General features: G+C 34.6%; 1 protein-coding gene across 2 annotated transcripts in view; it reads right to left on the bottom strand.

Annotated features, from left to right (window-relative positions):
* Positions 1 to 4,022: 4,022 nt before the first annotated feature.
* The window catches only part of LOC149576816 (PTB domain engulfment adapter), a 52,759-nt gene continuing 42,296 nt past the window's right edge, over positions 4,023 to 14,485 (bottom strand). The window contains exons 3-4 of one of the 2 annotated variants that reach the window (XM_089822271.1): positions 4,443 to 4,604; positions 4,023 to 4,320 (exon numbers count right to left, since the gene is read on the bottom strand). In XM_089822271.1, coding sequence (XP_089678397.1) covers positions 4,253 to 4,320; positions 4,443 to 4,604 — 230 coding nt within the window. In that variant the 3' untranslated portion in view covers positions 4,023 to 4,252. The remainder of the gene's footprint in view (positions 4,321 to 4,442; positions 4,605 to 14,485) is intronic. The other variant, XM_089822363.1, reaches the window with a different exon arrangement.

Raw genomic sequence — 14,485 nt, 5'->3', positions numbered from 1 at the left:
GAAGTCATCTTCCATATCTTGGCCCTTTAAAGATTGTACATAGTTCTGTATCATTAAGAATTTGTACATTTGGATGAAAAACCTCAATATTTAACAATTTATTCTCCATTTTAAGATCCTTTATTTCTATACAAGCACCAAAAAGTGCCAAAGGAGAGTACTTTCCACAAGGAGCAAAGAATAGAGACTTCTCCATACAGTCATTATGCATCCACCTTTGTTTACATTTCAACACATTTTCTAGCAACCCATGTGTAAGTTAGTGTAGAGATGGAAATCTCTGGCTTTCAAAGTCTGGATGAAATCCCAAACCTAGTCGAACAGATTCATTCTAGGATACATCTACCATCACAATAATAAGGAAAAGGGAGTCAATGGTGTATGGGACATAACTTCCACTCAGCTATGAAAATATTGCATGTATGAGAGCGCTCACAGCCCAGAGGTCATATTCTCAGCTAGTCTGAGGTCGTTGAGTTGATACACAAGTCCAGAAGTTGTGCACTGCAAATGATTGTTTACCACATAAATTAATTGAGAAACGCACACAGATAATGAACACGAACAGCAGAACTCCTTGTGTTATTCGCATATGCCAAAGACATTACATTATGCTTTATAAGATGATTTACAATGTACCCAGACGGGATATAAATACTATCCGCCGAACCTTCCCAAAGGAGTCTGTCGACCACATAATATGTCCGCTACAAACTATTTACCGACGACGTCAGCTACAAAGTACAAAATCACCGACGACGACCAAGTCGGCTACATAGTTTCTACCGACGACATCAACCCGTCGGCTACACAATATTTACCGACGACAATGATAGCCTCATGAGTTGGGCACAGATGTATCTAACACCATTAACAGGTTGCATAGTAGTTACAGTGATATCAATTACTAAAGCAACCAAATCCAGTGAGGTTTTGATCTCCCATTCAAAACGCAAGTTGTGTGAAGGTGGTTGGAATAAGAGCTAATCGGTATCAGGAACAAGACCAATTGTGATGAATATAGAGTAGGTTAATACAGTAACAATATTTTTGCACCAGTTGATGATTGAACATCAAAACCATTGCGGGAAGAATAACATACTGGCTAGACTTGACTAATTGCCCTATTGAGTTCACACCTATTGGTTTCATTCTTAATTGCCTTGAACTATTCTCTGAGCTTTCCTTGTTGAATAATATCTTTGTATATCGGCATTGAGTCAATGCCAAAATCTTGTTCAAACTAACTGAGTCCTAATGTTTGAGATTAGGAAGTCTTGAGTATTTTATTTAATAAATGCATTATGTCTAATTCATTTGAAAACCCATGTTTTCATGCTTGAGTTATCAATGGTTTTTCTAGTCCCTAGCGACGTCAATCTAATCCTTAGCTTGGGATGTCAAATCCTGAAGTCATGAAAATAATACAAGTGAGGCCTGAATTATTTTGATTTCCCACATGGCTCGATGGATCATTATTTTAATGGCATTCACACTCTACCAATGAATCTAGCGAAGCTCGATCTGGTATCAAGTAGCCTTGACCCGAGCCAATCTAATTTGGAGTTGAGCATGGGGATTGATATTCTCATCACATCCAAACACACATTCAAAAACTGCTCTTATATTGCATTGAATCTATGTGCATCTGGGTCAAAAAGAAGACATCAAAACCATCTAATGGGATGTACAGTCTCAAATATGAACATAGACAATGTCTAGCCATCCCATTGTGCGACATTCATATGCAACCCTTCATCTGATCTTTGTGACAAACAAGAACGAGCAACCCATAAGTTTTGACATTTAAGTAGTCTATACGTTGGTGTAGTGTTTGGACATACTTATTTTGTTTGAGGTGAGCAATAAATATTAGACAGCCTGAGTGAATCGATAACAAGACCAATTTAGAATGATTTCTTGGTAGTAGATCATGTCTTATCACTTCATTTTGAATGGACTCTTTCTCTCTCTATATGCCCCATTGTATTGGTTTTCACTCTTTCATTCAGTACCTTCCTGTAATAGAAATGACATGTCTTGGTCTTTGTTTCTTAATTTGTTTGTGTGAATGGCAAGACAAGCCACAAAAGATTACACGGCATGGTCTTCTCTAATTACGTCTTGGAGTTTCCTTGCAAATATGTGAAATGAATCTTTCTTCCATGTCTTTAATCATCTTTTTGCATTTGAAGCATGGTTTTGATACCATGTTAAGTAAAAGGATCTTTGCAAATATATTAAGCACTGTCGTTTATTTATGTCTTGGTCTTTGTTTCTTAATTTGTTTGTGTGAATGACAAGACAAGCCACAAAAGATTACACGACATGGTCTTCTCTAATTACGTCTTGGAGTTTCCTTGCAAATATGTGAAATGAATCTTTCTTCCATGTCTTTAATCATCTTTTTGCATTTGAAGCATGGTTCTAATACCATGTTAAGTAAAAGGATCTTTGCAAATGTACTAAGCACTGTCGTTTATTTATGTGTGTTCCAAATGCAGATTTGAAGGTTATATAAATATCTATAAAAGAAACATGTCTGTATGGTAATAAATTAATCAATCATTAATTAGACAATATTAATGTATAACATATTTATACATATAATATATACATTATATAATATATTATATAATATATTATATATTATATTATATATATAATAATATATAATATATAATATATCTGATAAATATATAAGTAGACATAAGAGGGATTGTCTAATTGATGATTGACCAATAACCATAGAAGAATTGCCTCTACATTAATTCCGTGTGACTGAAGCTACAACATTAACAACTATGACTTTCTATTTTTCTCTATTTCATGATTTGGCTTCAGTTATTAAGTGTTGGATGTTCTCTAATTTATTGTTGGATGTTCTCATGCTATGTATCATTTTTGAGAGATGTGCACGTACTAACTGGAAAATCAAAATGAGGTGAAGAATGTCTCCTGATTCAATTTGCTACAAGTTTATGTATTCGGTTTGGTCTACTACAAGTTCATATATTTATTAATACCTTTGTTGTTGTATGAAACTAGGGTGTTGTATAATTTTTGTATTGGAATCGAAGGGCTGATTGTAAGGAAATACTTTTTTGTTTCAGTGTTTTATTTTTTGAGTTGGTGCTCAAATTGAGGATGGTGCCTTGGCTGATCAGATTTGGTGATTCAAGGAGGGTTGGTGCTCTATAAAAGTTGGTGATAGTTGTGAATTGGTGCTCACTAATGTAGTCTAAATCAGTGCCCATATCATTAATTAAAGCTACTGTGCATCGTGGTTTTTTGTCTGAAAGGGTTTTCCATATCAAATGCAGTGCTAAAGTCTTAATGCTTTCTCTCCCTATGTTTTATGAGGTTTCATAATCTTTAAAGTCTAAAATACTCATTCACCTTGCCCCCTCTAAGAATTTTCAGTGTGCTCTTCAAAACCTTCCTATAAACATATGATAAGTTCCCTATCATGTCCTTTGATTTGCGGTAACTTCATTCACCATTGTGAAGCCCTTCCCTTAATAGGTTACTTGTACTAGGTTCAATGGTTTGGGGTTTAACCACTTTGTGTTTAAACCTGTTTTAATTTGTCTACATTTCTTTAGTACTTGGTGTTGTAACTTTCACAAACTAGGGTCTTTTCACACCAACACGTCTCTATATAAATGTGTTATTTGAATACAAATGACCTACATTGGCTATCTTCAGAAATGAATGCAAGTGGTACTTGTGTGTTAAGTGTGTCTCATTCCCTTCTATTTACTACTTCCATATATGAGGAAAATTTCTTTTTAATAACTACTTGTTGAGATAATCATGAGATGATTAAATACGTAGGTTAAAGCCCATAGAATTTAAAATTCTGACAAAAAAATCTGTTCTTTATTCCTAATCTATATCTATCTAATATGCTTGCCTTCAAAAAGGTATTCAGAAAATTCTACTTCGTGCAGTACAAACAAGTATGCTTTGAAAAAAAAATTGGTTACCTCCATTTAACATTTCACACGTGGATGTTATAATTAAAATAAAACATAAAGTATCATCATATAAAACTATTGTTAGTTAAAACATAATACTGTTTGGGTTAGCGAAATTCATTTATTTTTTACAGTTTTCATATTACATAAAATTCTGTTTGCCACAATAGGCATACAAGAAATATCTGAATATATAATTTTATCCTTAGCTGTAAGAATGCCAAAAACACAATCTGAATACAGAAAAGGCAGTTCATGAGTACACGTAATAGCTAATCTGGAATTGTATTCCTTAGGCGTCCCAATACATTATGCTCGCCCATAATGTGCTCAATAAGAGCTTCCATGTTTTCAAAATGAAAGCATTAGTATGTTCAAATTGATCAAACAAATGCATATGGCTCTAGATTGCTATTAGATTAGAGAAAGAAAATTCAAATTAGAGAAAGAAATTATAATTACCATTTGTATAATGTCGGCAATCATGTTCTCCCAACTTCAATTCAGTAGACCAATGTTGGTTAAACTCTGTAGCCCTTTGTATGCAAACATCCTGTTGTGCTTCTCCTACCAACCAATATCTTTTTGTTGGTAATTTTGGTAACTCCCTTTTTTGAACAATTCCTAAAATATATGTTATAATCATTGATCAATTTGCAGAGTGAAATTCATTTTCTTAAATAATTATTGCTAGTCCCTCAAGCTACAGCCTAATAGTAAATGGGGCACTTATGATCAACATGCCCAGTTTAAAATTCTTGGTGGACCCATGTGTGATATAATATTGTTTATATTGTTGTGATCTCAAGTTTGTTGCATGGTGTTGTGTCTCCTCTTTAGGTGTTTCAAAGAGGATCTTTTAATTCAAAGTTCCTCCTAATTTCACCAGCATTTGTTGTTTTTACAATTTAGTTCAGTGAATAAACTGATTTTATTTTATCGTTTAGCAAAATAAAAAAGTAAGAATTGTGTGGCAGATAAAAAATTTTGCATCATACACATATAAGGTGTGTTTTCTAAGTTTCAATTATTTTCAGACTTCGAATTTTAAATCATAGACGATGTTTGATAAAGGTAATTAATAAAGGTGACATTACTTTGAGTTCATAATGGTGTATGACATTCCAAAGAATTTAAATTATGTTACACAAAAAGGCAGTTTGAAACCAAGTAGATAAAACACAGATGTATTTCAAAGGTTATTTGACATACATGTTTTGCAGTATATCAAATACATTTTGCATACTGTAAATTGAGCAAACACTCATCAAGTTGGTAAAATGTTTTGCCAGCCTGTCTATTGATGATATATACTCTAAAGTGAATAATTTTAAATAGTATATCCTGCCCTAGTTTGAATTATTTTTATATTAGAAAATAAAATTTATTTTGTTCTGTCATAATCTATATGAGTGGCATCATGAATAATGCCTTGCACATCTAAAACATTTCTACAACAAATTAAAAACTTGTTCAATAAATGCATCCTACAACAAATATTCACACAAGGATTACACTTTCAACAAAACAAACATGGATGAAAATCCTAGAATAAGCAGGAAATAACCTCTTCTACAATTCTTGCAAATAAAAGAAACATTAAAATAATCATTTGCATACCTTCATGTGCTGCTCTAATGTGTTAATCTTGCATTAGTGTAATGTTCTCTTTCTGAAGTAAAATTTAAAAATAAACAATAATAATGAAATTAAATATAAAAATAAATAAATAATAGTATAATATAATTACAAGACTATTGCCATTTATTCTAGATTTAGGTATAGCAAATATTTTTGGCATCTGCAGATGCTTTTTGTTTATGTTTCAAATTAAGCAGAATCTCCTAATGAATATTGGAGTCATTCAAAAATTAACAATTCAAATACATCTAAATAATTCTGGCATTTAGTATATTCTGGCATCAAAGAATTTTTACAGCACCTGCTGTATATTACATATTTATCAGGCATCCTTTATTAAAGCGGATAAATCAATAGTTATTCTGGGAGATTTAATCACCAGGGATAGTTGATTCATTGTTGAAGGATTGATTTCTGGGATGATTATTGATGAAAGCAATTACAATATTGATTATAAAGCAACAAAGAATACATAATCAACTAAGGCTTTCAAAGCTATCATGTTAATCAAAAATTATTCAAGCTATATATAAACACTGATAATTGTAGTATTGACTATTATTTATCATCCACAAATCCGTATCTTGGGCACAATAGCAAGTATGCTTAGTGAAAGGACAAAATCCTCAATAGCAAATATTATAATCCTTAAACAATGAGTTAATTTGTCGATGTTATATCAAGTTAAAACGTAGCACATTGTTACTTGACAAGCAAGGAGACAAACCAAATTCAAACCAATCTGTACTAAGGATTAAATCAGCGATATGAAGATACATCTTGCCAGCAGTCTATTTTTTCGGAAGACAATGATTAAATTAGTTATCCAGTTATAATATGGAAAGGTACGATTACCCATCAAAGAAACAGCATTGATGAATAGACATAGACATGTCTATTGGAAACACAACCTATCATATTCAAGTACAAGATATAAGAAGGTATTCTACCTCATGCAATCAGACTATGGATTGGGATGAGGGAGGAGATTAGTAAATTGTTTATTTCTTGTGGAAGAATCAGTGACTATAAAATATATTAGATACTCTTCACAAGGAAGAGATGCGAAAGGAAATGAATCATTTACATTACTGGCAAGCATTGTGTGACAGAAAATTCTGCTGTTACATATCTGTGGTTTAAATACTTATATGCAAAATGTTATATATGAATTCTATTGGGAGGAAGGGCCAATGTATGGTCTAGTATATATACATGCATAACATTAATATTAGTTATAATTGTGAAATCAGAAATATATATACATCAATTACATTGAATTCTATATATTTATAATTATTCATTATTCATATGATGTTAACATATAATCAAAGCCTATTCCTTAATCACTCACTATAGATCCTTAAGAGGATAGGTTGGTTTTGTTAGGGAGAGGCAATGTAATATCCCCTTTTTGGGAGATTAGAAATATTGAAGTCTTATTTATATAATGTTAAAATTGACTATGAGGGCGTAAACTCAAATTATTAAAAGGTCAATTTAATGTTATAAAGAGGGCAAAAGGTCAAGGAGGAATAAGACGAAATGCCAGAGGGATGTTGAAGAGTCACAAGGGAATAGGACGAAAGCCAGAGGGGAGTCAAAGAGTCTTAGTTTGTGTATTAAAAGGGGAAAGAGGCTCACTCCAGGGCATGCTTGATTTATGATTCAATTTAGTTTTCTCTCTTGTGAGAATTTTTCAGAAAGCTTCAGCTTTCAGCCAGTTTGAGGATGTAGCCCCTCATGCTAGCAGACAGTGGACGCAAACCCATTGTCCGGGGAGACATTAATTCATGTGTTTCATATGCGCTTACAAGGTCTTATTCTATTATTCCAATCTGACTGTAAATCTATATTTAAGATTCGACTTATTAGTGTTGGTTATTGTATTGCTGTTGTATGATGCAATAACACATTTTTAGAAGTATAAGAGTTTGCTGGTTTTTGTATTATTGGTTTGTAATGCATTGTTATATGCTCGAATCTTGAATGTTATTTTGGAAATAACAGATTATTATCTTGTGAAGAATCTTCTGGTTTTATTGTATTAGATTTACCTATACCTACGTTTGAATGTTATATTCAAGAAGAAGCTAGTCAAATATCTTTGGCGATTCCTACCTGGTTTCAATTGTGTTCGAAATATATCTGAAATGTTCAGTCCTGAATATACTGTTAAAATGGAAATCAAGCAAATATCCGGTTAGGGATATTTCAGTGGTATTCAGACCTGGTCTTCCTGCCAACTTGTGAAATTTTATCATAACCGATGTATCTTGTTGTCCTATGAGGTTTAAAGGTAACAGAGAAGTTTTATTAAATTCCTAACATTGAGGAGTTTATTGTGAAACACAATTTTAGAAAGTGATTTATCATTTTTGAAAACCCAAAAATGTATGAGAGATTCTTTTTTCTGAGATGTATGTTCAAAAATGATTGTTAACAACAAATCTACAGTAAGATTGGAAATATTTAAAGTAAAACACTCCTAGAATACCGCTTTGCAATAAGAGTGATGGTTTTAGTTTCAGTTTAAAGTTCAAAAAACCATTTTCAATATCATGGGATAGCAAATGCAAGACTAAGGTTGGATGACAAAATTGGAGTCTAGTGATCAGAAGCTAAAAGTAACTAGTCTATTGCAACAAGAATATTTGTGTAGCCTCCAGACTGGGTCTACGTTATCCAGGTTCAGCTAGTTTTGATACGAGAATCAGACTCCAAGCATAGAAACAAAAAATTGAGATATCGGCGAAAGTGGAAAATACATAATATATTTAAAGTTTTCACTGGCGGCAAGATAAAGTAGAGATTTCTCTAGACTATGATGAGCGAAGGCATGAAGATAATATTCGGAGCTAATTGGTTGAACAAGAAAACTCTCATACTGGGATAACCATGATTTGTCGGGAACACACAGGTTGCTTATTAGTTTGTCATGAATACAAGTTGATAGCAGTTGGGAGCAATGATAACCACAGCCGAAGCCACACAAAAAAGAGAGCATTACACTCGTGTGTTGGAGGCATTTAGGAGGTCACATATTTCAAGTGGATCACAAGTAATAGTGAATGTTCTAAACGCAAAAGGAAGGTACGAGTATAAGGCAATCCTTGTGCGTAGTAGACGAGTAATGGCAGAGGTAATAGGAAAAGTGATGGCCGACATAGTAGAGGTCCGAATTTGTATGGTGTCTAGTCTCACCATCTATACCAAGTGCGTGCAAGTTCACAGCAGGAACAGTAGGTAACAAACAAGACTCCACTGCAATGTTGATAGTTTGGGGGCCAGTGTTGTTATCATAAGCTCATCCATGACAGTAAGCAGCGGTTAGAGGAAGAAGAAACTAGAATGTTAGTCAAGCGGTAGCTGTACTCTTCTCACGTCAAACACCAGTTCCAGGATGGAGTATATTAAGAAGTTCGCCAGTCTACTAAGCAGTTACTGTATACAAGGGAGTTATTCACGGGAACGTTACTTAGAGCCAATATTGACTATCACAGCACCATTTCTATCTATCCAGTTTAACGTGGAAGCCTGACGGTCAAAGCAATGTGGGAAAATATTGTTTGGATAGATTTCCATAACTCAGGTTTTGACAACCCTCTTGAATACTAGCGTGCCAACATTGCAATAGGTTGCGGAGCCGTTACAAATTATAATGAGTTATTATGCCCTGGACGGAGTGGTGAATAATCTATAAGTTTTAATAAGAGCCATGATTCACTTTTCAAATAGTTATCTGTCGTGTGGGGTCCATAGAAGTGGATAATAACCGATAGGCAACTTGTCATTATACATTTGTTGAGGTGCTCTGAAGAATGACACAAGTCACTTCATCAAACGTAAGGAATACATGTCACGACTCCCACTTTATATTTGACAGAATATAAATTTTAAAGAGGATTGGAATTACACAACGAGAAGAAGCTTACAGGTGTATTGTCCATTTTGCAATTTCCCTTGTGAAGTAGACGAAGGTGTACGGGTTTTGGAATGTCCAAATAGTGAATGTTCAAAGGCATCTTGTATTCAATGCAAAGGGCCAAGTCACATAACTTTACACTATGAAGAAGTTGAGAATAAATCCAAGACTGCTTTACGTAGGAAAATTGAAGAGGTCATGACAAAAGCTGTGATAAGAGTGGTAGCAGTTGCTTATATACTAGCCCACATATTTAGTCACCCCCTGCGTATATCAGAGACAATATAATTCATCATTGTTTGCTCTGGAAAGGTGAAGGTAGAGCTAACAACATGATATGTGTTAGTGGATTAAAATCTGGAAGTCATTTCCAATTCTAGTGGTGATCTCTATCCATTTCCTTGGAGGAAGCTTTTCTGAAGATAACACATGGACAACAATACATGCCAATTTTGATATAAGAGACCTCTAAATTGTGTTGTGATTAGAAACATCCATTCACAGGTGTGTGACAACACCTAAAATGTCGACTATATTCCTGGTTGGTGAAGACAATAACTACAAAAACAAATATATTCCGCTCTTGTAGTTATTGTACCTATGCATGAGCTATGTCGTTTTGGGTGGCATTAGTTTTATCATCAACACATTCAGTATTACGTACCCGATGGGGCAGAAGTTACTGATTGTGGATTAGTAAAGACTTGGAAATCAACAAAAGCTAGATAGCGGTGGAAGACCTGAATATTGCTCAAGGAGAATATTTATTTTTTGGAAGCTGCAATTTGTGAGAGTTGAGCTTGACGATATTATTGTGAGTGACAACAGTTTATATTTGCAATGTGATCCTTGTTGCCTTCAAATAGCTAAGCAACTTGGTTTCAGTCACAAATTCCCACATTCTTGTTTTCATTACCCAGCTAAAGACGTGCTCGATACAGGTGGGGAAACATATCAAAGGAACGCGATTGAGATATTACCCATTTCAGGCAGCATGTTGAATCATCAACATAATAAAGGTGCAAATGGAATACTCGAGAAGCATGATTTTGTTGTAGTGGCAACCTCTTTTGTTATCTCTACACGGCCTAAAACAAGAATAGTCAATAGGCGACCCTTCATGAGTGTTAGCAATCCTGAAGAAAGAGTTGAATATTATGGATCATGGGTGCCCCAATGAGTGGATATAAGATTTGAAATACTCCACATTTACAAAGATTATCAGAAACTTCATATTTGAGTTCAAAATGAGTTACTGTTCAGCAATTACTTTGAGCTTCATTTAGAGCAACAAAATAAGACCGATATGGCAAGAAGAAAGTACTTTGACTTGATTCAGGATCTTCTTGAAAAATACCAGTGCAAAAATTTGAATGAAAAATTTCCAATAGGCCAAAATCAGTTAATAGAGGATCTTGAAAAAGAAGAACTATCAACCGCCTTTGATTTACAGCCTTCTCATGATCCAATAGATGATGTTACGTAGGGTGTAAGTTTCTATGTTGGTGAATGGGAGGTTAGCATTGACAGGCAGATTGATGAGATAGGTTGCACACGAAGTAATAACAGATCGGGGTCCTTGTATGATGAGACCTTATATGCAAATGATAACATGGCAACACTTTGGCCTTTACATATAAATCAAGAGAACAAGGGAAAGAATACCTATGATTTTGAGAGAGGTGATGAACCATATATTCCCGATGTCCATGACATGGAATTGAAGGAACAAACGGAGACGATACTGCAAGGCAATGAACCACGTCAACATGACAACAATGAAAAGCATACCTTAAAGAGCCAGTTGAAGGTTAGTGAAGACTTGGTTGTAGCTTCTTTGGTACGTTATGACAACACTCACAAAAGGGTTGAAGATCTCTACTGGATGGCTCAAAGGGGAGTGGAAGGAGATTGGCTTGTTGCTGATTTGCAGATGATCAAAACAGCTCTTGAGACTATAAAATCAGATTACTTGTATTTGCTTTCTGACAGGAATAACATTCTTAAAGTTTCTGAAATACATGTTGATCAGCTGGATAAAGAAAGGAATAAGATTTTTTCCAAATATCATTCAACAAACTTATGACTTGGATAGTTGCCCTAAAAGACCAAGTACCAAAGTTTCAGATCACATTCAGCGTATCGAGAACCCTATGTTTGAAGTAAATGCTGACTAGATTTCCGATAATCCTCTTTTTGAGATAAACGAGGACTCCCCTTTTGATTATTATGATGAAGATGATTCTGATTTCAAGATATGGAATCTTGGTACGATTCCTAGCAATGAAAATGGGTTACAGGATGGAAGTGGTGATTTGACTACAATTGTGCATCATTGGATCAGTCCACATAGGGTTCTTGATTTCACACCATACAGAAGTTGGTTGGATTAGATACATCAGCCTTTGGATAGATTTTGGTGTAGTATTGATGGGAGTTATGTTTCCATCTCAAGGAACAGGTTTTCAGCTTCATTCTTATTCATAGTACCTATTTACCGAGAGGTTCTCAAATTTGATGATGACAGTATGGTATTTGATGCACCCAGGGTGTTACACTCAATTTTTGAGCGGCTTTTTTACTACATCATCTATTTAGGTCGGGTTGTTATCATCTACTGGGTCATGCATAGTTCCCTGATACATTTTTATCTTATCATATCGACTGGTTTTGACAACAAGGTTTGGGATCCAGGTGTTGATCATATGTATTTATGGCTTGTTGAGGACCTTGCTATGATTCTATTCATTTTGAGGTTGGATACAGTGATGATCAAAGTTATACAGCTTACAGGTGCAACATTATTTCACAGAGTTATATGGGATCCAAGGATCCGGTTGCCGGATGGATTGCAGAGTGACACATTGCATCGCAGGATGGCTAGATTTGTTTTCAGATTGGGCTTCAAGGCTACATGCGGACTTGTATGGGATCCTGGTATTGATTGCTTAAGGACAAGAAATTTTAAGGAGGGGAGATTTGTAATGTCCCTTTTTTGGGACATTAGAAATATTGAAGTCTTATTTATATAATCTTAAAATTGACTATAAGGGCGTAGACTCAAATTAATAAAAGGTCAATTTAATGCTATAAAGAGGGCAAAAGGTCAAGGAGGAATAAGACGAAATGCTAGAGGGATGTTGAAGAGTCACAAGGGAATAAGACGAAAGCCAAAGGGGAGTTGAAGAGTCTTAGTTTGTGTATTAAAAGGGGAAAGAGGATCACTCCAGGGCATGCTTGATTTATGATTCAATTCAGTTTTCTCTCTTCTGAGAGTTTTTCAGAAAGCTTCAGCTTTCAACCAATTTGAGGACGTAGCCCCTTGTGCTGGCAAACAATGGACGCAAACCCATTGTCCAAGGAGACATCAATTCAAGTGTTTCATATGCACTTACAGGTTCTTACTCTAGCATTCCAATCTAACTGTTAATCTGTATTTAAGATTGGACTTATTAGTGTTGGTTATTGTATTGTTATTGTATAATGCAATAACATATTTTTAGGAGTATAAGAGTTTGTTGGTTTTTGTATTACTAGTTTGTAACACATTGTTCTATGCTCGAATCTTGAATGTTCTTTTGGAAATAACAGGTTATTATCTTGTGGAGAATCTTCTAGTTTTATTGTATTGCATTTGCCTATATCTTAGTTTGAATGTTATATTCAAGAAGAAGCTAGTCAAATATCTTTGGGGATTTCTACCTGGTTTCAATTGTGTTTGAAATATATCTGAAATGTTCAGTCCTGAATATACTGTTAAAATGGAAATCGAGCAAATATCTAGTTAGGGGTATTTCAAGCAAAATAATTCCTCACAAGGTAGGTGAATCTCAAGGTAGGGTAAGGACATGTATTTCCAATGCCTTAGGGAAAAGTCTCGAGATGGGTATGACCATGTTTTCCAAACACCTTGAGGGAGCCTACTTGCAGATTGGTTTCCAAGCACCTTAAGGACAATTAAATCCCCATCCTTCTTAGGATTGATGTTAGGAGGGAAGGATTTATAAGTTATTCGTCAAATGTATTAAATCCATAGTGATGTATGTTAATCATTGGAAATTGGGAGCCTAGTAGTAGTAAACATTATAGAGACTAAGTAAATTGCCATTTCCAAGTGCAATTCAAACCCTAGTTGAAAATTTTAGGGTAAATCAAGTCCAGTCCCAATAGGGGACATCACAACAAGGCTCGGGGAGTGGTAATTTGCTACTTCCTATTTAATCATTAAAAGGTTTCCCTCCATTTGAAGTTTCTTGGTGGTGCTAATAACACATGCATAGTAATTGTTGAACATATTGTTATTGATGTCATAGGCACTTAGATGTTTGTTAGTGAAGACAAATACCAAGTTCATCACAATACATTTTGTTGATCAAAGGTATAACCAAGGGCAATAAAGAAAAACTAAATCTCATTTTGGTGCCTCTATTGTGATTAAGAAATTCAATTTAAATTGCTTTTATTTTGGATAGAACTTCCCTATACTCGCGTCCAAATTAGAGTTTTTAAATTGTCTTAAATAAATAAATTTATATTTACTTGTGAGGGCCTACCCATGTCTCTTTATACTGGCCAACACTTGGTGTTTATGCACCCCATCTTGACATTTAAATTTAAAAAATAAATAAATAAATTTATTTTTTGGTAAGGACCTGTTGTGTGGTAAAACATGCACACAACCCCATTGCAAATGGGGAAGCTGCCCTCTTTTCCCTTTGGCATAGGAGTAATTACTCTTTTACCAGTGTTGTTATCCCCAGGTCAGTAAGATGAGTTTAAGCAGCTTTAAACACAAGCCCTTGCACATTTAAGAAGTTGAATGATAAAGAAATAGAATTGTTCAGCAAGGCTTCTAGCACTAACCCAAGTTTTAGGAAAGAGTGAGCCTTAGTCAGAATATGATGTGGAAGTGGAGATCTGACTTGGAGCTCAAATTCTG

This window comes from Cupressus sempervirens, chromosome 1, assembly GCF_028749045.1.
Source record: "Cupressus sempervirens isolate cs-2001-9-10 chromosome 1, ASM2874904v1, whole genome shotgun sequence".
NCBI lineage: Eukaryota > Viridiplantae > Streptophyta > Pinopsida > Cupressales > Cupressaceae > Cupressus > Cupressus sempervirens.
Note: the sequence above shows the minus strand (reverse complement) of the source record. Positions and strands in the feature narration are given on the sequence as shown.